This window comes from Anser brachyrhynchus (genome assembly GCF_964034855.1).
Source record: "Anser brachyrhynchus genome assembly, chromosome: 16".
In the NCBI taxonomy this organism is placed as follows: domain Eukaryota; kingdom Metazoa; phylum Chordata; class Aves; order Anseriformes; family Anatidae; genus Anser; species Anser brachyrhynchus.
Window position 1 is genome coordinate 10,096,038 of NC_137734.1, and position 23,876 is coordinate 10,119,913.

General features: G+C 41.1%; 1 protein-coding gene across 1 annotated transcript in view; it reads right to left on the bottom strand.

The window, feature by feature from the left end:
- The window catches only part of EYA2 (EYA transcriptional coactivator and phosphatase 2), a gene marked incomplete at its 5' end in the record, with an annotated part of 97,602 nt that overhangs the window by 46,271 nt on the left and 27,455 nt on the right, over positions 1 to 23,876 (bottom strand). Inside the window, 5 exon segments of the mRNA XM_080557583.1 lie at positions 4,548 to 4,664; positions 7,540 to 7,682; positions 8,310 to 8,358; positions 11,110 to 11,145; positions 12,997 to 13,115. Of these exon segments, the coding sequence (XP_080413709.1) occupies positions 4,548 to 4,664; positions 7,540 to 7,682; positions 8,310 to 8,358; positions 11,110 to 11,145; positions 12,997 to 13,115 (464 nt within the window).

Below are 23,876 nucleotides of genomic sequence, written 5' to 3' on the forward strand. Positions count from 1 at the left end.
CTTTTCAGTGTATTCTGTTCTTGCTAAAGAACCAGGATACAGGTGGAAACAGCAGTTAAAAATGTAAAGCTGAACACTACATTGCATCTGCATCATCTGTGTTTGTAATGAAAATGAACGGATTTAAGGGAGAGCAGAATCTGGCTTCAAAAGTGGCACATTATTGACAACAGCCATCAGGGAGGTGAGGCCCTGACACACAAATCCCAGCCAGAGCTTGTGCTGGTTCCAAAGAAACATGAGAGCAAACCAATCAGTTCCAACTACCTTGGCACTTACTGAAGGAGAACATTTGTCCTAGAGCCCTATGAGACAAAGTATTTGTCACCCAAAAGGTCATTAGTCCGTGATTGCATAACACACCTATTTCCTGGCCGTGTAATTCATAAACGAGGGGACTGCGAGGATTTCATAGCCTGCACAAGCTGCTCAAGATTCATGGCCTGACCACCCATGCCTGCAGACAGCTTCACTGTGTTGCTCTGGGAGCTGATGCTCAAGAGAGGCCAACATCAGTCAAAGTTATTTCACTTATAGGTACTTGAGCTACTACTGTCTTAAAATACTTGTAGACCTAAGCTTGAAAAAAAAGCCTTTTTCCTCACACTTTAACATACAATACTAAGCAGCAGGCACTCGTGGAGATTACTTTCCTTACTGATCCACTGCACATGTCAGCCTCTTCAAGATCCCTTCTCTCTTTTGACATGACATAATAAATATTTTGTCCTTGAAGTGAGGGTTAAGAGCTTGACTCTTCAAGTCCCCCTGAAATTCGATTTTATGAAAGCATTTAAATAAAAATTTGCACTTTCAGCTGTTTTATCACATCAGTAAGAGTTCCTGCCTGGGGCCAGTAATGGGGTGGCCAATAGGACTGATGTGAACTTGGCAGAAGTCCCAACAGTCCTGGAGTTTGGGTGGCATGGAGAGTTGCTGGATTGGGTTAAGGAGATGGAACAATTGCCTCCCTGCCCCCAGGTGCTGCAGCGTGGGAAAGCACGGAGTGCACATTCCTCAGTAGCACTCAGCACAGGAAGGCTCCTAGCTTCTCACTCAAACCTTTCACCAGCACTCAACAAGGTAAATAAACTGTATGATCAGGGAAATTCAGACTGTTCCCCTGCATAAGCAAGGAGAAGAAGGGTTGAAATATTTGTTTACAACAGGAAGACACATTTACTTCTGCTCCCTTTGCCTTGGAGTAAGCACCTGCCACTTGCAGAAACAGTTTTCCTTTGTTTTCCCCTTGAATTTCAGCCAGTGAGCTGGCTGAAATGGCATAAAAATCTGAATGAAAATAAGTGATTTTATCTAACACCACAGCGTTGCCCTAAGAAACATTATATGAAGGTACCTTGGGCACATTCATGGTCATACAAACATGCATGAAGTTCCTCCCAGTCTGCTTTGGCACAACACACGCAGTTAGGTCAGTATTCTTTGCAAGTGTAAGATTTTCAAGTGCTGATGCACAGAAGTTGTTTGTCTAAACCTCTTGATTGAGCAAAGGGGCCATCTTAAAAATTTCAGTCCCAAATGAGTCAAGAGTTTGCCTTCCCAAACAGCTCAGATTCTTCTAAGCTAACACAAAGCACATGTGGGAGCTGCATTCTGGGGAAACAAAAGAAAAACACAAAACCAACACCGGAGACCTAGACATGAATACACTGGTCTTCCAAGGCATGAAAAGAAAATGCCCATACTTCTGTCAAAAGTGGTGCAACAACCATTAGTATCTCATCATAAAGCAGCTAGTCAGGCTAGAGCACAACTGCTGTTGCTCCAGGAGGGCATATACATGACACTTCAGCTCACTGACAAAGCAGCAAACAAGCTGCAACACTCCAACAGCTCCAACTGCTGATAACTGCAAGCCAGTTTTACCAAAGAGAGAGGACTTCCACTGCTAACAGTGTAACACAATCTCAAAATGAGACTGGGACATTCAAGGAGCAAAATAGAAGCCAAAAACTGAACTCCTAGTTGGAGTAGGATGGATAGAGCTTGTAGGAATCAACATTAAGAAAACCACAGCCTTGTGCCTTTTTGGTTTGTTTTTTGGTGACACATTCAACTCAGGTGTCTCCAACACGTCCCACATGGAATCTAAGCCACAAAAAACACCTTAGTGTTAGAGATGTGTGCTTTGACAAAACTGGCACGTGAAGTCTCAGCCAAAGGTAACCTCTCAATATTCAGCTTTCCTAAATAATTTCTGGAATGAAATGGATTTTACCTTGTTTCCTGGTTTATATAACTGTTTAGGATTTTATTTGCTCTTGGATTTAAAGTCAAAGCAGATGTGTCTGTCCACGTTTCACATTCAGGGCTGAGAAGAAATACAATTTTCTCCTTCCTTTCTTCATTACGTGGGGGATAGCTAAGTGTAGTGACACAGACGGACACTTTGCCTAGAGTTTTTAAAAAAGACCCCCAGCAATATCAAAAAGCAAAATAAGAGACTTTCTCCTTCCCCTGGCTTCCACATGAACTTGGACAAATCATATAATTCTTCTGTGGTTTCCAACCCTTGGAAAGTCTTTGAGGCAAGGACAAAGACAAGGCAGAATGCATTTGCCTTCCCTCCAGCAGCTGGATCTTGGAGTGGATCAGCCTCTCATGCGCATTTTGTACATACAAGCTTGCACTGCTGCCGGCAGAGCTGCTGCAGTTGTACATGAGCTGCTTTTAAACTAGGCAGTCTGAATAGGTGTAGTCACAGCAGGGAAGTCTTCCAATTCACCAGAACCTAAGTTGGGCAATTTTTAACTACCTGAGGCATGTTCATTTGTGTTACTGTTACGTCATCAGCTGTAATGAAGGTATTTGCTAAGAAACAGCAAGAGTATTTGCATTTTAATCTCTTGGAATTGTTTATTTAATGCTTGGCTCAGTTCATGCACTCAAGGCAATTCATGTTCCATGCAAGGCACTTTCAAATACACACACGCTGAGGATTAGCAGAAGACGAAAGTCTAATCCTTGCATTTTACTAGTCAAGTTCAATATAAATATCAAAGTGGACTCAGAGTAAGAGACCTACAAGCGAGGAACGAAACTGCACTCTCACGGGACTCAAGGTGGAAGGACAGAGATGGAGCGACATTTTAAGGACATGATCTATTTCTCAGAACATACTCATTATTCTTTTTTGGGTGTAAAATGATTGATAAAGCTGAAATGGTTATGCCATGGTTCCTCTAATGCAACTGTTGACTCCTTGAAGAATTCTCTGGACAGTATTTTTAAGTCCAGATTTCACAGAGTTTATCCAAATCTTAATACTCCCCCTCTGATTCATGCATAATGACTTGGCAAGTTTCAGGAAAATAAATAAATAAACAAACATAATTCACAAAGATCAGGAACAAAACACGCTGGAGGAAAAAAACACGTTAGTATAGCTATGATAACAGAAACCTCCCATATGCACTTAAGGTTTCTGACCAGCAGCACCAAAATACTCAAAGAAATCAAATTTCATGCTAAAAATGAGTTAAAGTGAATCACAAAATGAAATTTCACCATTTTCATTTATTTCACTCTTTCTGGCAATTCAGATTTAAACCCTTTCAAGACTTTCTTGGAGTTGGCAAATCAACACTGACTCTCATGAAATCTGGTGTTTCGTACAGCTTCTGAAATTGAATGATGAAAAAATAACTAAGTTTTATTTTTAGGAATAAAGTGTATTTTGGCCTTCCTGGTTGTACAACAAAACAGAGTGTTAGAAAGCTCCAAGCACAAGGCACTGTCATCGATGCCATAAGGAAATCCAATTCTCTATTTTATAACCAGTTATTATTCTGACAGTAATAAAACAGCTATTCTAAACTTATTAAGTCTCAGCTCAGGAACCTTGGGAAAAAACAGCTGCTTTCAGCTTTGCTTTTCTGAATTTCACCTCAACAGCCTGTAGTTATTCAATGATGTTGGTACTTCAGGAGATAAAACAGGTAGATGTATCTTAGCAGGCATTTGCTATGTGTTAGCAGTAAAAAGAAAAATAATATGAAGGTATCTTTTTTTTTTTTTTTTTAACTTCAATGGTGACAATATACAGCAGTTTTACCATGGAGCAGATTGTTCAGAACAGCACTGGGGAGAAGCATAATACCACCATTACTACTGGCATGAAGTGTAAAACCACTTTTGTTTTGTTTCCACTCAGAATACAGGAATTCACACTAACCCTAGAATCCCAAGGAGGCAATCACAAAATTAATTTTAAAAAGAACAAAACAACAACGAAACAAACAACAACAAAACAAACAAACAAGAACAGTCTTTGTAGAAAAGCAAAGCTTATATTGGTCATATGTTAAGTTTTGCTAGGGTATACAAGTTCTAAATCCAGTACTTCTGCCAGAAATTAATTCCTTGATGAGCACAACAGACCTCCACAGACTTACCGTCTCTCCTTCCCTGACTGCCTACACCTAATCTTTTCATTCTAATTGCAAAAGGAAAAGAATTGATCTAATAAGGGGTATATTATTGTGACTTCTCATAGCACATGCCACAAGGCAACAAGCTGTACTTACCATGCATCTGGTAGGTGTATGGTGCTTGTCCAGCAGTTGGGGTAGTGAAGCTGGATCCATAGCTAAGAAACCCACTCTGTCCCGGGGAATGGCTCAGGCTGTCCTCTGTTTTGATGCCTTTGGAACATATAGTAGAAACCAACAGCAGAACATGAGTGCTTGTCACATAAAGGTATAAAAATGCGAGTTTAGGAATTCAGAATATTTCAGATAGATTTTAAACTAATGAACTCTTTTGTTTTTTTCCTATAATTTCTATTTTTTTTAGAAAAAAATCTACATTACTCAAAGAGCTCTCAAGTAATACAGTCAAGTACATTCACCACAAATGGTTGAGTCAGCTACATCCTGTATGCACACCTGAATGAACTTTTGCTAAGACAGAAAAGCAACCATGAATAACATTGTTTTCAAAAACAATTTATGGACAGTTTTGTTTTAGAATTACTTAAACTCATTGACTCAAGAACTTTCTGAACAGTTATCAGATGCAAGCAACGATTAACAAAACAACAGAGCCTGCAGCAAACTAAGCTCAAGACTTCTGTTCTCAATAGAGTTATTATCTTCTACTTACATTATATTTTCAGCTTTGGTAGTATAATATTTATTAACAGGTCATACAGGAGGGGTTATCACCTATTCAGATAGATATACAGTTCAGGAACAGAAGCCCTGAAGCCACAAAATCTTTTCATTACTAAAATTGGGCAATTAAACTGACAATTTACAGGGGGAGCGGCCCCAGCTGAATTAAACACTGCAAGAGGAAACCTTTGCTTGTAGTGAAAGGGGCTGATATTTTCTTCCGAAATGCTGCCATGAGTCTACAGCTGTATTATTAAAATAAACAGCTGAAAGGTATGTCTTATTATGAACCCTTTGGGTGTGATCCTCCCTCTCCTTTGCATGTCTATTTGCACAAAACCAAAAATGACCATTGGACGCATCCTGAGTATGGGGGCTAAACAAAGACCCTGTTGATGTTCTGGCTTTGGATTTATACGCTTCCCAGGCTGCTGTCGTCTTTTAGCACTTGCAGGCAAACTTGCCAAAAGACAAGTCAAATCCATGTGCCTTTCATGAAGCATACTGTTTTCTAGCTTAATGACTCTTAGAAGTAACAAGTCTGCATTTGCTCAGGTTGGAAATAATTTCTCCCAGATTATGTCTTCTCTAGTAAAATCATTTCTTTTAGCTTTAGGTGAGAATAACTGCAATATAATTTGAGTACTAGTTAGCAACAATATGACAATGCTGCATTGTGAAACACAGGAAGTTTATTTGGACAGTGAGTGAACATATTTTGGTGCAAGCGTCTGGGTCCATTACTGCCGGGAGAGCAAAAGGATTTGCGAGTGTATGTAGAGAAGCCTCTTTTCATAACATCCCATGATTTTCAATTACATCAGCACTCCGCATGCAAACACTCAACCTACCCTGGCTACAATTAATCTTCAGCAAATGGGCCTTTTTGGAAGTCTAAAAATTGTTGTCAGACAGTGAAATAACTTAGCACCAAATTAATTTCCACACAATGTTCTGTTTTGTCTAGAAACTGGCCGAGTTTTATTTTTGTGCCTAAAAACAATACTGCTTCATTGTTCTTGGTTGTCAGCCAGGTGGAGTTTTTCATATGCTGTGTCAAGTATCTTAGAGAGGGTATATGGATTGGGGGAGGGAAATCACTGCTCAAGGATGCTAAGAGGTCATCTGCAGGATTTATAAGCAGCATATGGGCCTGACACATGTATGCCCTAAAGACTCAAGGCAGTAGCAAATGGCTCTACTTTCACCTGCTCTAACAGGACAACTGTTCAGAGTTTTTCTTGGAAATCAGCCAGATGATGCAAACACACAAGTAGCTCCAGGAAAAGGGTCTCAAAACATTCCTCTTATCATCCTGGTAGAGCTTTGTCTCTGCCAAGCCCATTTCCCTGGCCTTCCAGACTGTTGCACTGAATTTCCCTTCGGTAAAAGCCTTATCAATAGCTCTATAAAAGCTTCTTGTTGGGAAAGAATACTGTATTTGCCAAGCAAACAAAGGTGTTTAAGAGCACGAGAGAAACCAGGAGTGGAAAAGGAACCTATGAAGCCATTTTAATGCTGCAAGTCTCAGCACTCATGGGATCAGCAAGAAATAAGGAGCCCAAAGCTTTCTGTTAAAGAACTGTGCCTAAGCAGGAGTAATATCTCTTTGGTCTTCAGGAGTGGAAAGAACTTCCCAATTGCCTCAAGTGCTTGGTATTTACATGCACAGCTTGAAGACACTCTTAACACTTGGTTTGCCAGGCTTTCCACCATCAGGAGTGCTGGTTTAGTTAGTTCTCTGCCTGAACTCCCCCAGCTGCTCCTGGCCCAGCATCATCTCCCCACAGCTGCTTGCAAGGCTGTGCAGGAACGCAGGGAACAAAGCTGACGAGGGTTAGAAATGCTCACGGCACTTATAGCTAATAACCATCCATTGAAACATAGACTGTCTTCCAAAACTGTAGTACTCCCTATCTTTTCACCCATGTCTTACTTTGCTCTATGCCTTGGTTCTTCTGTAATAGTATACAGATTTTTTTTCCTAACATAGCTTTTATCATTGAAACCACAGGAAGAATCAAAGGCAAAATGTATTTTACCTAAATATCTTATTTACTACAAGAGACTGTCTTAGCAGTGAGTCATGGGAACAGTCACAAGCTACTACTACAAGTAGCACATACCACTGAACCTGTGTTTTTCATGCTGTCTCATATCCTATTACTGACCAGCTCCAACCTTACCTAGTTTGTAAGACCATATCCCAGGATATCAAAGGGATGATAGATAATTCAAAGTAATCCTATCATTTCTAACAAAGTCAGATTTTCCTCCAAGCCTAAGAAGAGAACACTGCCAAGACAGAAATGACCTTTCATTCTAAACCTTTAATCTTCAAATATATTTTTCTAACAGTAATAGGAAGATGTCCTCAAATATAACATGGTATCCAAGTACTCACTGTAGGAGGGTATGCCATAGGGCTGCCCGGGAGCAGGGTAGGCAGTGTATGCAGCAGCCTGTTGGATTCCCGCGCTGTACTGAGTCTGTCCATATGTTGCCATTGTTGGGAATGATGAGACTGTCACTATATGGGGATAATGTCTATTGAGAACAAGAAAACAGAGGGCATAAGGCAATAGTTATTATACATGATCTTCTAGAGTACATGTAAAACATTTCTAGACATTTTGATAAAATACCATCAATATGCTACAATGATGGTGAATATTTTGGAGCTCAGAGTTTACTACACTGGGGCAAAAGTTTGTTTCAGTATATGGCTCCTCATATAAACTATTAAGATAAAGCTACCTGTATGCATTGGGACTTTTTCAACTCTGCAAAATACACACAAGTTAAAAAAAAAAAACAACTCAGTACTCTGATTGCCATGTTTCATGTTGAGTCTGCCAAACAACCAGGTGTCATGGGAAACCTCTGACATTTTAACATATTCCTCTATGGTCACCAACAAACAAAGCAACATTCAAAGTGATAAGGTTTAGATTCCCAGGGGTACGAATTTTCAGTACACAATACCTCAAACCTTCTTTCACTCCATATCTAACAAGATTAGGGAAACTGGTTAGTTCACTGGGCCTGAGACATGCAGAGGAACAGGTGGATGGGCTTAAGACAAATGTATTTTAAGGTGACAAAAGTCTACAAAAAATGGCTGTTCAGCAAAACATTATTTTTAATATCACAGCACTTGACAGAAACACTCACTTTGTGGAGTACAGATGGAGAGGACAATGTGGAGCTGCTTTGCTGTTGCCTAGGAAAAAAAATAAAATTAAAGGGTATTAGATTTTCATCATGTTCTGTTCTACAGCCAAGATGATACCATTGCTTTTACAACTGGTAGTTTGAGAAAAATATACAGTAATTAGGAGACATTGTTTTGGAGTAAATCTCAAAAGAGCTGAAGCAGATAAACTTATTCTCCACTTAACAACAAATAAATATATCTTCAGTTTCTCACTGAGGGTGCTACTGATTGACTGAGTTACCATTTTCTTCTTCGCATGGGACTGGTACCAACCATGAAGTTGGGCTTTGGTAGGATGAATCATGCTAAAGGCTATAAAAGCATCTGCTATGATCACTGAAGTGATTTAAGATCACTGCACTTTTTGCCCCTTTGCTTTTTTTTTTTTTTTTTTTGATATTCTCCTAGACCGTGACTGACTTTCTTTAAAATGCTAGTTAAAACATATAAAGCCAAAATAAATATAAAAAATACAACACGGTAAATCTCCTCATTCTTGATTTTTTTGAGTTAACCATCTACCTAATTGACCTGCCAATAATCAAAATACTAAACCATTAGAAAATGTATCATACAAGTTAAATGTGCAGGATGCTTTCCAATGTATCAGACAGTTGTGTTCTGTAACACTAGCAAAGCAAAACATGCCATCTTTATCTAGAGATATATTTAGGCTTAATTTTTATTTTTATTTTTAAACCTAAGTCAAAACTCGCATGTTGTAAGGAAAATACCATACTTAAATGCCACCATGAGTATTATTATACAGGTTGGCTCCATAATGCCATCCAAATTCTGATTCTCCAGTCCTGGTTGATGTTAGATGTTATTAAAGCAGTATAAACGCCAACACACCTTCACAATCATCAATAATGACATTAGGCACAACACATCCAACCTTTTTATCTGCTGGCAGTTATCAATCAACACACCAAACTAATTGCAAAGAGTTTCTCCAGGGAGAAGAACATCAACCATTATGTTCTCTGCTGACTACAGCACCACCACCCCCCACGTTAGGTGCTCGCATCTATCATCTGATCTCTTACATGGGACAGGAAATTCCGCCCAAACTCAGGCAGAAAAGAAGATCTCTCTGACGCAGGAGCACACGCTGGGTGGAAAGGGAGACTCCTGGAGTGTCCCCCCTGCCTGCACATTGCCACTGCCAGGCACAAAACATCCGCAGTGCTGTCCCATGCATCGAGGTGGATGTACCCACAGTGCTACAGAAGTGCTATCCTCAGCACGAAGTCATCCAAGTCAGAATCACTTCATTTGTTCAGCAGTTTGTAAGTTGGTGAATTAAACATTTAAAGTATGTTTTATTTAATGAAATATGCAAATACACATAAGATCTAAGTACATGCAAGCAGTCCTATGGGTTTGAGTAACTTGTTATGCCATAAACCTGCAGAGAATTTCCAAAAAGCTTTGACATGCTTGCATACGAAATATTCAATCTTCCTGGTTTAACTCTTTTAAAATTGTTGTTTCCTCCACAAGCTTCTTTCACAATATTTTACATGGCTTTGTCATTCTACATTGTAACATGAAAATTACATCAAAATAGTTTTAAAAAGAGAAACATTTAATCTGACAAAAAAAAAAAAGTAAATTGAAGTAAAATGCATTTTAATCTTTGTTCACTTATGGAAGCGAACAAATAGAAAAACCCCAGTGGAGGTACATGAGTTTTAACAAAATAATATTTATTATAAGATATTATTCTCCTTTTAGAATGTTAATTTGTGTAATGTTTCTTTATGTAACAATAAAACTGAAAAAGAGCTGCATTTTCTCAGAAAGAATTATATTTCAGTAAGAGATGAAAATACCTAGAACACACACTTTCTCAAAAAAGAGGCCCTTTTTCCCACAAACTTAGAAATCATCAAAGACCACTTAATAAAAAATAAACAAAATTAGAAAAAAATATATCTGTGTACTCCTGTCTCTTTTCTCTGGGATAACTGCAGTATTTAATAACCACTCTTAGAATAGATCAGAAATGTTACTGCAGTGCTGAGTTACTCTAGGAAAAATGGCTCTGGTAACAAAGGCACTGATGACCACGGGGAACAGGTTTCAGAGTGAGCTGGGCATGACTGCGTTGACACTGCTGCTTACTATTATTTCTAAGAGAAAAAGCCAACTTGAAGACGTCTATCTGTGCTGCACACTGACCCCATCTGCCCACAGACCCATGCACTGTACTCTAGTGTCTTTCCTAGTGCTATGCTGGACGCCTGCTTCACCCTCTTCTCTCTGGATATTAAGAAGAAAAAGAACTAACTCATCCCAATGTAGCTGCTGTGATAAAATCAACTTCTATGACCCACTCTTTGGTATCCCTTCTCTGAATGCTTTTCTGTGCCTTGCCCCTCTTATTGTACCCTTCTGCACAACAAACTCACACCTGACTGTGCATCCTACACACCTCTAACATGCTATGGGCAGTAACAAACCAAACCATAAAGACTCTATGCTCCTGTATTCCAGAAGCACCTGAGAAAAGTAAAACCCACCGTATCTCTGCCCTAGTTCTCTACGTCTACAATATGGCTAACAGTAATGTATCTCCCCAGCAAGAGGCACAGATGTTTTGTATTTAAAAAAAAATAAAGCAGAATAAAACATAGTAAGGCAAAAGATAGTGTTATATAAATGTACATAAACATTTATACTATAGATATAGGAATACCAGGTATAGAAAAAGACTGCTTTCAAATCCAAAGCTGGGCTTACCTGACTCACCTTCATACTCACTGTGAAAAATTTGCTTTGACTTACCTGAAAGAAAACAGTTTAGAAAATTAGGGTTTTAGATTGTGAAAACAAAATCTGTATAATTTCTACCAATCTGTTGCTCATTACCAGAAATATGTTATATATAATGCTTTTTACATTTGAAAAGCAGCAGAACAGGCAGTTTGAGTATAAGCTTAATTTCTTTTCTATTTCAGAAATACAATATCTTCAGATTTTTTAATTTTGAAAGAGCTAAATACAGAGTAAATATATGTGCTAAGAATGCCAAACAGGGATTTACTGTGCGTGAATATTCAATATGCCACTGTCACTGTCAAAAAAGGCAGGTTAAAGCTATTTGTTTCTATCCAAACGTGTACATCTACAGGCAAAATGTGTATTTGAAAATTATACTGATACGATTGCACATCATGATAAGCACCCATGAAAATAGCAGGCTAGACATCTAAGTAGACATCTACATAAGTAAGTATTGCAACTAGACTTGCTAAAATTAAAACTATTTATGTAATACAGAGCATATACTTGTGTGCATACAAAAGCTCTGGCAGTCTGAGATTTGACAAAAACACGGGTATTTTCCTGTTTTCCAAATTAACGATAACTATTTTCAGTGAAAAGAACATAATCATGGTAGCACAGGGAATCATTCTGTAGAAAAAATAGTGTATTATTTCTGTAAGAAACTTATCAACATGAGCTGTCACTCACAGATTGCTGATCTGTGGTACAAGCATTCCGTTGGCTCTTAATTATATTGCATAATAACAAATAGTTCCTGCACCAAGGAGTTTACAAAATGATGTACTTAAAAATCATTTCTAGCTCTAATCTTTTCTGCAAACACATACGTTTAAAAGGATGTTTCCTTTAGATTCTTATCCTTTCGACTGCTCTTGTAAATAGGCAGTCATGATGTTCGTGCTTTAATCACACAATTTCTAATGCCTTAGCAAACATGCAAGCAAAACATCTCCTTGGCTTCTTAGAGCCTATAAATGAAGGGTTAAACCTACTACTAAAACATAATAGTCAGGGCCTTTTGCTAACTCTGCTCCAACAGGAAGGCTGACAGATCCTGACCGCAGCAAACAATAGCTGGGATTGTACTAGCAAGAACTAGTTCAGCTGCATCACTTGCCAATAATTTTTTTAGCAGATTTAACATTCTTCTGTTTCCTTCACTTGAACAGTATGATGGGGGGAGGAGAAGGAGGAAGAGGAGGAGGAAGAGAAGAGCAGATAGATTTTCATCAGAGCCTCAACCACTGAAAGAATTTGTCCTTGGTACCTGCCAAATGTGAAACTTCAGACCAGAGATCAGCAGGACAAACCGTTTGGGGATGATAGCAATGATCTCAGAGTGATGCAAACTGGGGCACAGGGCTGCTTTGGCAAAATGTTTTTTTGGCTGCGCAGTGTGTTGTTGGGCCTGGGAGCCCCTGCGCTCCACACCCCACCAGCAGCAGCACAGCCACCAAAGCACAGGGCTCATGTTCAAGCCACCTCTGGGGCTGGGGCTCCAGTAGGGTCTAGACCAAAAGTACGAAGTCTACACAAAACACATTTTATACCTGCTATTATGCCAGTGAACAGATACATACATGCGTGCATGTGTTTACACCTCCAATAAAAAGACCTCTATACATGTAACACATTTCAATTCTGTCTGCATTCAAACCTTTTCTGAACTAAAGAATTCAGCCACAACTGGAGTAGCTACAAATATTCTCAAATAAAAATCTCAATCACTCGCTACACAGCAGAACTAATTATCAGAAGCAGAGGCCATGCATGTGGCCAGCTCTCCTTTTACATATACATACACATTATGCTAAAGCTAACAAACAGTAAGCAAAAGAGGAAGCCTACCTTCTATGTCATCTGGAGCCGTGGCATAAATGTTAGAAAGGTTAAGCTTCAATCTGTCAGGGCACTCTCTATTTACAGTCAGGCTGGGTGGTATCACTAGATCTAGCATTTCCTTATACCTGAAGGAAAACAAAGAAAAAATATAATTTATTCATTAATTATGCATGCTTACTAATGATTCAATTTTTTTCCCTAAGAGTATAAATATTAAAGCTGATTACCTAAACCCAGGCTTCATATAAATTCCACATAATAACATTCACTAAAGTTTTCATCAAAGGAAAATGCTGAATTGCAATGAACTACTTTTTCCCTTGGAGATTACACCCATCTGATTAACGCTTTCCCTTTCTTCCTGGATTTTGCCATCCAAAAATTAAATTTCCATCTTTCTTACATGCTAGCAGCACAAAGATGCACACACCAGTGTCCAGTGAGGTTCTAGACCAGACTACTAAGGGCTGAAAATGAATCTGAGGGCAGTTAACAGCAATGTGTATTTTTACCAGATAAGGTTGGTACCTGTGATAGGAGAGATTTAGGTGTCTGGGCTAATCCTGCTATCTGCTGGATATACCCTGAAAAACTGATCCCAACTACAAAGTCTTGACCATTAGGTGGCAGTGATACCAGGACAGTCCCTTTCACATAAAAAAACTCATCTGATTTAACTGAAACTTTCAAGTGAACAATCTATGTCATATAGCATTTGAGTTTCCAAAGAAAAATGTAGTTATTTATGTGCACACACGGCTTACAAAATAATGAAAACCTACAAACTATGCATCACAAAGAGTTCAAGAAAAGACTGAATAAATCATTCTTTCAGACCCTATACACGTGAACACACCTATTCATCTAAATAGCACAGCTTTCGATATATGTGCCTAACTCCACCTGTGCAGCTTTCTGGAAGCGGGCTCCAAAGAAACCTGCTTAAAACAGAGCTGCTTGCTTCCTTTGAAGTGTTGGATGTTTTTGATAGGTACCAGAATATGGCAGTAAGATCTACGTACCTATGTTTGCAGGACTGGGTAAAGACATCTAAGTGAGTACAGCAAGGAAACTGTGTGTTATTTATCTGCATGATACATGACGGTGTTTACGCAAGGCCAGCCTCCCAGGCACCTTTACTCCCGCAAGGTTCTGCCCTTGTTTACTGTACAGCCAGTGGCTGCAGCTAGAACTACGAAGAACCCACCAGCCAAAGAAAATCTAAAGCTAAAGTTGCCAGTTTTCCTTCCTTCCTTCCTTCCTTCCTTCCTTCCTTCCTTCCTTCCTTCCTTCCCTTCTTCTCTAAAACACACATGATGCCATGGAAACCTATGTGAAAAGGGCCCAAAGGTGCTATGTTCTTCACTTCCCACAGTCACATCGAGCAGGTCCTCAAAAAGCCTAACTGTGCTCTTAGAACAGGCGAGAGCAAATGGGAGAGAAGGGGTATGGTGGCGAGCAGATCCTGGCAACCTGCATGGGCTCCCCTTTCTGGTAGCACTAAACACACTGCCTGTACGGGCAGCTGGCACATCCCTGCTCTCAGTCAGGACCCAACTGAGCTATGAAGACAGGAGATGGCACAGCAGCAGCAGGCCAGTAGCAAGGCGCAGCACTTACTGTACAGCACGCCTAAACCATCGTGAAATTGAAGACAACAGCATAGAAATCTGAACTCTTGACACTGGGCCTCTGCAGCACTAATCTAGGCAGTTCTGTAAGAAGCGAGGACATTTTGTTTTGATTTTTTTGTTTGTTTAAAAACCAGTGTATGACTTTACCAGTTTTGAGAATCAGAGAACAAACTACATACTTTTTATCTGAACTTCTCCAATCACTTTTATAAAGACTGCAAGTTTCCGTGAGGGAGGGTAAGTATTGTTATTAACAGGTGCAGATCAGATGAAATATTTTACCTGTAACTGAACAGCAAAGACCAAAGCTGAGTTCATTTTCACTTCCCCTACCTAACAGCTGTGAAGACACTCTGCACCCATCCTCTGGGAATTTGCTGAATTGCCAAAAAGGGGAACAAAGTGACATAACTATGTACAATGTGCACAGCCCCAGTCCTCTTCCTTTCTCCAAACAGAATCTGGACTCCTCTTCTCTGCCTCCCTTAGAAATCCGTGTGGGCATGTGCATTTTTGCCATCAGTGTAGCATCAAGTCCAGAGGTTGGCAAAGGCTGCCTGATTACCTGCCACGAAGGAGATCTCAAGTCAGCAGTGAATGACCAACAGGGTAGAAATACAGTGCTCTGGATCCGCCACTTGTGTGATCCACACTCCCCAACTGCTGTGCCCTGTAGATTTGCTAAGAAAGCAAGACTAGTGTAGAACTAAGTATTATTGCTTCACAGCTGGCTCTTTGGTGCTAGAGCCCCTCAAAGCGCTCCACCTTCAGGCGTGTCCCTGTAAGAGCAGCACAACTCCTGCCTTGGACACAGACGCTAAGGTAGAGCAGGACAGAAATACAAACACAGGTGCACAGGGGATACCAACCGTGCCTGCATCACTGCCCATGAAACCAAATGCATGAAAATGCGATGAGGCTTCAGATTTGTACAAGGATACCAAAACTGCCCCTCGCTTTAAAAATCTCTCCCTAAGCAATACAATTTAACAGCAGCACTAAAATGGGAATCCAGTACTCTGGACGTAATCCTACACAAAACACAGCCCATCAGCAACGTCACTCAGCCCTAGCAGCACCGTGGCAAGGTAAGCTCTGAAGCCGCACCTGCAGGCAGCGGCTGCACTGAAGCACACACAGCAGCTCCACAGGCAGCCTCAGAGGAGGGGCGGCAGGGGATGGCCCCGAGCCGCAGGCTGGCAGGCAGCATTTCTTCAGGCAGCATTCTTTGCCTGCGCCTGAGGAAAAGGAGATTTTCCTAAAATGGCTAATTTCACTTTTTTTGCCTGCACAGCCAGGCTGCAACAGAGGAAGGAGTCAGGAAGGATGTGGTGGGCCTTATTTCTCCTGGGGCAGGAACGAGGTCTCTCCTATGAGCCCCTGTGGTTCCTAAGGCTCCCCCCGAAAGCAGCAGGTGCACAGGGCCTCTTTTCCCCAGGGAATTACTTTATTCAAATCCATTGGCACCAAAATGAAATTTTGCTTGCACTGCTTGAAAAGCAGGGTTCAGATTTATACCAGGTTTTCCTTTCCCCTGTAAACAATGTCTGATTTTTTCCTTATTTCCTTAACACTATCACTTGAATCTAGGAAAAGCACTGCCATCCCAGCTCCTGTCAGGCTGGGGATGTTGCACATTGTTTCTCAGGTAACACATGCCCTTCAGCACAATCCCAAACCCCATCACTCATGACACTGCCCAGACTGTTGCCAAGCAAATGGGAGCAGATGTTTAAAGGGAAATGATCTTTTATAATGATTAATGCACTTTAATTACATCATTGTTCAGAGATTTCATTAGCTAATCTCTGATGCTTTTTTTCTTTGTTTTGTTCCCATCACTTTTATATTCAGAGTCACCCTTCCCTGTATTTGTTTTAAAACTTTTTTTTTTCTTCCCCAGCTTCCATTTTTCTTTAGGGTGTGTATTAGTTGCGTGTACAAACAGGTAGCTTTCCAGAGAAAAGCCTGTCTGGCCGCGCACGTCATGTACGCGTTTGCATTGTTAGCGGCTTTGCTTGCTTTGCATGCACCATTTACCAATTTGTTCGTATGAATTTGTTGCTCATGTACTTCTTCACAGGAGTTTCTGAAATTCCAGTTTTAATTATGGCCATCTACAGAAAATCTTCTGTAAAATATTGTGACGTGGATGGGATGTTAGCACAATGAATGACATGCTGGAGTACAACTGATGGAAATATCAGGACTTCATTTGCTTGCTTTTTAGAGCAAAAAAGTTTTCTGGCTTAAGTAATATACAGTAAATCAGTAGTAAATTTGCTGAATATGAGCTTTTATTAAAACCAGTGATGGCAGCATCTAGCATGCTGGGCTGACAGACATCTGGAAGAGCTTTTGGCGTCTATAATTAAGAAGAACCTTGTGTGAATTTGGTGCTCAGCTTTTCCATTAGAATCCCCTACTCAAAAAAACGTATTTTGCCCTTAAAGTTGGCCCACAAAATCTCTGCCAAGAACAGAGCCTTTTCTTTTCAGGAATGTTTAGGAAGAAAAAAGAATAAAAGCCTACTGCAGTCACTCTGAAGCTTGGAATGCCAAATGAAACATTTTAAAGTTTCAAATTTTTGGTCAAGGTGTTGGGGTAATTTACAAATCACATTTTCTTTTACAATGAAGTTTTGAAGGCAGTGATGCCAGACCCCAGCTCAAAATACTCCAACATGAGCTGAGGATTAATATAGGGGGCAGTCCCTTGTCTCTCCAGCAAAGTACTCAAAGAAGGTGCAAGTGCAATGCCGAAGCAGAGCCCAGCACAGACTGAGTCAGCAAGGCGCTCTGGATGCTGGCTGTGATGAGAACCAGATAGCAGCTTGATGGATGGTATTTTGAAAGGCTGAAACAGGAAACCACCATGGTGTTGTGGGCACATGCAACCACTCCACAGCTCTGCTCAGCACAGCTGAAAGGCCAGAAGGCACCAGCAAGAGATGAAGGAGATTCTTTCCAAAGCTTGGGCCTCTGCTGCTCGGGCATAATTTAAAGCATCTCTCAGGCTGCTCTAAATGGTTTTGCAACTCCCTCCTCACAACACACTAAAGACATCTCAGGACCATCGGCACTTCCATCTCTACTCTGGAGGCACTGGACTTTGTCATGGGAGTCTGCCTGGAGAGTTTTCAGTTGGAATGTGAGCAAGGAAGAGCAGAGCATTTGCCCCATAACAGCAGCAGCCTGTAAGAGGTTATTTGAGCCTGGGAGGCCGATGGGACACTTCAGAGAGGACATACCAGCAGTAGAAGACAGCTTGGGGAAAAAAGATGACCTGGTTGTGAGAACAAGCTCTGCGTCTGCCATCAGTGGAGGAACTGATGAGCTAGGAGCCCTGCAGAATGAAGCAGGTAAGAAACAAAAGATGGGACTCCTGCCATAGGAAATAACTCTCAGATCCTACAATGAGAGAAATAAGATACTTTGAGGGAGTAAGAAATTGCAAAGAAAGTTTGTTCGTGAGGACACAGGCAGATCTAGAAATGATTCTCCCTGAAACAACCCCACGTAATGATCTTCTCAATTTTTACTGATACCTGGCTAGAGGCCAAATACAAGCTGAAACCACTCGATCTTCCTAAACATATGCATATGCCAACACAGAGCCCTAGGCAGGGCTGGTACAAGCCAAGTCCTCTGCTTTAGCTTTGCTGGGAAGAGAAGGAGTAGAGACAGAGACTGCAGTCTAATTACAAGGGCTGCATTTTTGTCTTGCTTCCATGACTTTATCTGGTTTTCATTATTTGATTAACTGTTTTCACCTTTCTTCTCCTTCAAAAATGGTGCAGATTACTAAGTAGAAAGCTGGAACTTTACGACTCCATGCTTCTCGTCATACAAAATAAGGCAGTCTGATTTCCTACTTGTTTTAGAAGTGAATTACTAAAAGGTAACTGAAAAAAAAAGAGTGAGAAGACTGATTTCTCACTCCCTCTGATCGAAAGAAACAAAACAAAAAAGCCCCAATCCTAAATGTTTGTCTTTCCTTAATTCCTAGGAAATACCAGATTTGTTGTTGTTTTTTATTCCTTAGGTCAGTTTTTCAAAAGCACCTGCTACGTCTCATTAATCTTCACCAGGAATTAAGATTTACAGTTCGCACAATTATGCTCCTAATAATATCTGGGAGCCATGCTTTCCCAGTGCAGGGAAAACGCTATTATCTTGCTGTCACCTTCCAGGTGGTAGAACAGCAGGGAACCTCCCATCCTGAAGATTTTGGCTACATCTTTCCATGCATTTCAAGCAGAGGAAAGTAATTTCACTTCCTCTGTCAGTACATTCTTCCTCGCACGGTTTTGATGCTCTCTCTCCATCGATAACATAATAGATCCTTTGTTCCTCCCACTTTAAGAACTGAAAAACGCTTCAGCAAGTGAAACCCATGACGCATAATGCCTCTCAGCTCACGCACAAGTTCAGCTGATAGATGTATGCAGGAAAGGCTGAAGGGGCATAAAGTTAAACCTGAGTTGGCAAAAACGCTCACGTACGAGACCGACAGTACAGCCACGATGACAAGATATCCTTTCAAGGTGACCTGCAGGGCAGCGTGCCTCAGGCTGTTTATGTTCCTGAGAGCTGCTTTTCGCTGACGTAATCACACAATAAAAGCAGCAGTGCCTGTCTGGATTTATCATCGCCCAGCCCAACACAGACACACAAAGTACGAGGATTCATAGTAGTACAGCTTGTAGGGCAGCATCTGGGGCTGGGGGCACTTAGGAGCATTATTCTCCAGCACAGAATATCTCAGGCTGAGGATTAAACAAAAGGAAGGGGAGAAAAGTTTTGTGATAGATAAACCAGGAAAAAAAAAAGCCATATCAGACCAAAGTGAGAAATGAAATGGGGTGGTATCGAGGCTGCTCCAGAAATCAGGGCACAGTTAACCCTTCCTGCCACCACTGGTCAGAGAGTCGATGAAAATAACTAGGTACGACAAAGAAGGAGCTGGGAGTGGTGTCAGGTCCACAGTAAGGCAAAGGTTCATTTTGAATGAAGCAGGATGTCATTTGCTTTCTGAAAGAGCCTGGCAGAAAGCAACACCCAGCAGAGCAGTGACTTCACGTCCCCTGCTCACTGCCCTTGGGCACATATTGCCACCCCCTTTTCAAGTCTTAGTGGGTCTTTGGAAACATAACCCTTTTTGGTTAGTCCACTACTGGCCACATGGTTACTTCAACAAAAGGTACAGCTCTAATAAACTGAAAGAGATACACGTGTACTGCTTCAGTTTAAACAAATAAACAAACATAAAAACCAACCCAAAACTTGAAACAGGAGCCCAAGCACCCAAGACCTTGATCACTAATTAGTTTGTTAATTCAGGAACAAATTGGGAAAAAAAAATCACAATGAGAAACAGCTCTCCCTTTTCCATAATAATTGTGTACATCTAAAATTACTTCACTGAGAAAAGAAAAAAACTGACTTGGATTTAAATTAAATTTTCCAAATTACTTTTAAAAATGTGTTACCTCTAAACAATTTAAAGAAAGATAACTGAGAAAAGAGACCACAAACCAGACCATTTCTGGCAAATTCTGAGAACACTGTTTAAAAATACCCAAGTTACTCCAACAGCACTAAAATATATCCCCCTTTTTAAAGAATGAGACAAGTCTTTTTGATCAAAATTTTACTTCACTGGAAGTTTTCTGTCTTGCTCTAACTCACAGACTAGACAGTAAAAAAAAAAAAAAAAGATGAAAAATCCTGTCTGAAGAATGTTTTGAGCCAACTTCATTTTTTTTTCTTTTTTTTGAAGGGAAGCCTGCCTTAGGATTTTTGAGTGCTTGGGACTGGCAAAAATAATTGCATGCCTTGTTTCCCTGGAAGTCCTGCATTTCCAGAAGCGTTGGCTTGCTTCACCAGGCTCCATCACCTGCTATTCTAGACTGATTTTCAATTACTTTTTTTTTTGTTATTATTTACTTAGAAATGCTGTTTCTCGTGTAAGACCTGTTGATTTAAAGAAAGCAGGTTGTTTTCAAATAAATAAATGTTCTTCCTACTCCTGCTCCTTCCCCGACCCTCACGCTGCAGCCACAGAGCGGTGCTGAGAGGGGAGCAGGCAGGCTGTGGTCCCCCGCACTTCATGCAATTAACCCAGGAACAGATTGAAGGGAGACAGAGCGGGGAAGCATCAGCGTCTTTGGATTGAGCAGTCCGAGGTAAACGTGGGAATAAGCACTGGAAGGGCTTTGAGTGCAAATACAACCAAACATGGCTAGCTTTCTTCCCAGCTGGTTGTTATGAAGGCGCAGTCTGGCAGGTAGCTCAAAGTTTCTAAGTGATGGGGTTTGTGCCACAAGCTCTCAATTTGGCAACCTAACCAGGAAATACATTATATAATTGCTTTGAATCACTGTGTTTTGTTTTTTAACTTCAACACCAATTTCACTCAAAATAAATCAAAATGAGAAACTCTAATTTTTCAGAACGCGCTTCTTGCCTGTTGAACCTGTTTGCTAAATGGGAGCAACGTTTGCAAAAGATCTTCCTATTTGCCAAAAAATAGATATAATTACTCGGCTCTCTTCCTGTGAACAATCAAGTACCAAACAGAACAGATTAAGCTGGTAAAGAAACACTACAAGCCTATAATCAGCACTCATTTGAAAACCAAAATTGCTTGTATGTGCATGTATGTACATATAATCTCTCTCAGTTTCAACACTTCTCTGTGACATTCACAAGCTTTTTAACTCCGTTAAAGAACATGTCTTCCTACTCAGACTATGGCTGCAGAAATCCACTTAGCAGCTCCAGCTGCGGAATCAACATCCGTAACACAAAATGACTGCCTCCAGAGACCGACCGGGCTTCTCAGGAGCTGGACCCAGCAGTAGGCAGTTTGTGATTTATTTGTTACTGCTTCGGCATCTCTTTTCACTGAAGTACTATGCTTTTTATCCCTTCTCTTCGGAATCAGAAATGCTAAAAATGTGCTTAAAATTAAATCACAAAAATATGATTTAGAGGAAAACAATGAGATTTGGAATGAGGAAGTAACAGCTGATAACTTAGATATTCAGGCTGAAATCCTCTGGGTTCTATTACAGAAGTGTGCAAGAAGGTTTGCTGTCTTGAAGCCCTCTTGTTACTTTTATCCCTAATACTAGTTGCTTATCCCTTTCCCCCATGGGACACACCGGGTGCACCCACCTAGATTCTGGTGGCCAAGCCACAGCACAGCCTGAAAGAACCTGTGCTCGGATAAAATTTGTGTAAATGTACATGCTATGCACAGCAGAACGAGACAAAAAAGCTACCACGAGTCCTGGAGGGCTCAGGAGGGAAAGCACTGTGCCAACAGCACACCAAAGCCATCGCCAGACAGGTGTGAAGTGGCACAACTGAGTTCTGCAGCAGAAGATCAGCAGATCAGCTCCTGGGCTGAGCATCAGGAAAACTGGGTCCTTCTCCCCCCTCTGCCCCTGGTAACTCAGCTGAACCTGAGGCGAGTCCCTTGCGTCTACTGTGCTCCTGACCTCTGTGTGCCTTCCTCCTCTGCAGGGACTACAGACTTCAGGACAAGTGCCCCTCTTCTGTGTATGTCAAGCATCAACCAGTGCAAGAGGCTCCTACTTTCATCTCCAGGTACTGCTGTACTAAATAAACAGCAATAACAAAAATATATACATAAAGTTCTCCCTAGGGCTGCAGCCTATCCCAAAGTAAAAGAAAGCAGCTTCTACTGAGTTCTTCCAGCTAACAATGCACAATATTTTGTTCCCTCTAACAGGACCACAATCAGACTCAGCACTGCTGCCACCACTACATCAACAGTAGGAGATTTTAGAAAAATATGCGCAGGTCTTGAGCATGTTAGCATCCATGCTGTCCACAGGCAAGATACAGCTAAAAATTGCCCCATAAAACATCTTTTTATGCATGGATGGAAGGAGAGGCCTGTGCTAGCCCTCACATTAGCCAAACATACATTAACCCAAAGTCTGCGCTGGCCTTGATATCTTCACCTATCACATTTAGCTTTGTGCTGCATCATGTGAATAATCCAGGGAAAACAAGACAGACTGAATAATCCAGACTCTCTTAAACAGCCCTGACCAAACCTGGCCTGCTGAAGGACACCCAGGGCAGCCTCAGCTGCCTGCACACCCCAGAGCCCAGCGTGCCGCAGGGCTGCTCACCACCCCTGCGAACGGCAGCGAGGTGAGGCACAAAGCTGCTCACCGCTACGCGGCTGGCTCTGACGCCAGCTACGAAGAGACGTGTCAAGGAGGCAACGGAGAATTGAGCTTTCAGTTTTGCTCCTAGGCTCTGTCACTAAGAGATTGGACAAGTTTCTCAGGGCTATATTAGGGCCTCTGTGAAACTGGGAAACACAGTATAAACTGCCAATTAAGCTCTTTTTAGGGGCTGGAAAGTGCTCGGATATCTACAAGTGAAATTTGTTACACTGCTGCAGTACCAATATCCATGCTGATGAATAATGACTGTCCTGAACGCGAGACAGCCAAGACGGAGGTGAGGCACGAGAGCTGTCCTTCAGGGCATGTTCTCTCACTCATTTTTGGTCTAAAAGCTCTCCATTCCCAGACTATGAGAATTTCTTCACCCTTTTGATTTACTCTTTAAACCTGTCAGAGTCCTGCAGCGACTCCAAAACCCCAGTGAGAAAGGTAAGGCTGCCCCTTTATAACAGGCTTGTGTCAGCACCTCCGTTCTCAGCCTGTAAAGGACTGACATTCAGGGAATAATAATTCAAAAAGAGCTATGGGAAAAGAACTATGAAATGCAAGTTGGTAAAAGGACCTTGGATATGAGGGAAAAGTCTAGCATAACAGCACAGGTGAGGCCGGAGTGAGAATGACGTACCTTCTCCTTGATTAAATCCCCTAGGTCAAACTTGCTCCAGAAGTGGAGACCAGAGAAGACAACGAAGAGGAAGGTCTGTTTTTGTGTGTGAAATGCTGAAAGCATCTTTTTTTTTTTGTTTGGGATTCTCTTCTTCCCCCCCAGTAAGGGAAGGGAAGACTATCTTGTCAGTCCGCGGCTCATTCTCAAGGATGCAGAACCAAAATACGCTTCAGTATACTAAAGATTCATGATACTTCTCACCTATTTATAAAGTACCTTGATGAGGGAAAACACAAACGCTGGCCTCATTATCCAAAATGTAATTGATGTCCTACATATCAAAAGGAAATGCAACAGAGTTTGTGGACTCCCTAAAATTGAAGACACTTTCTTAATAAACTGGAGATATAAT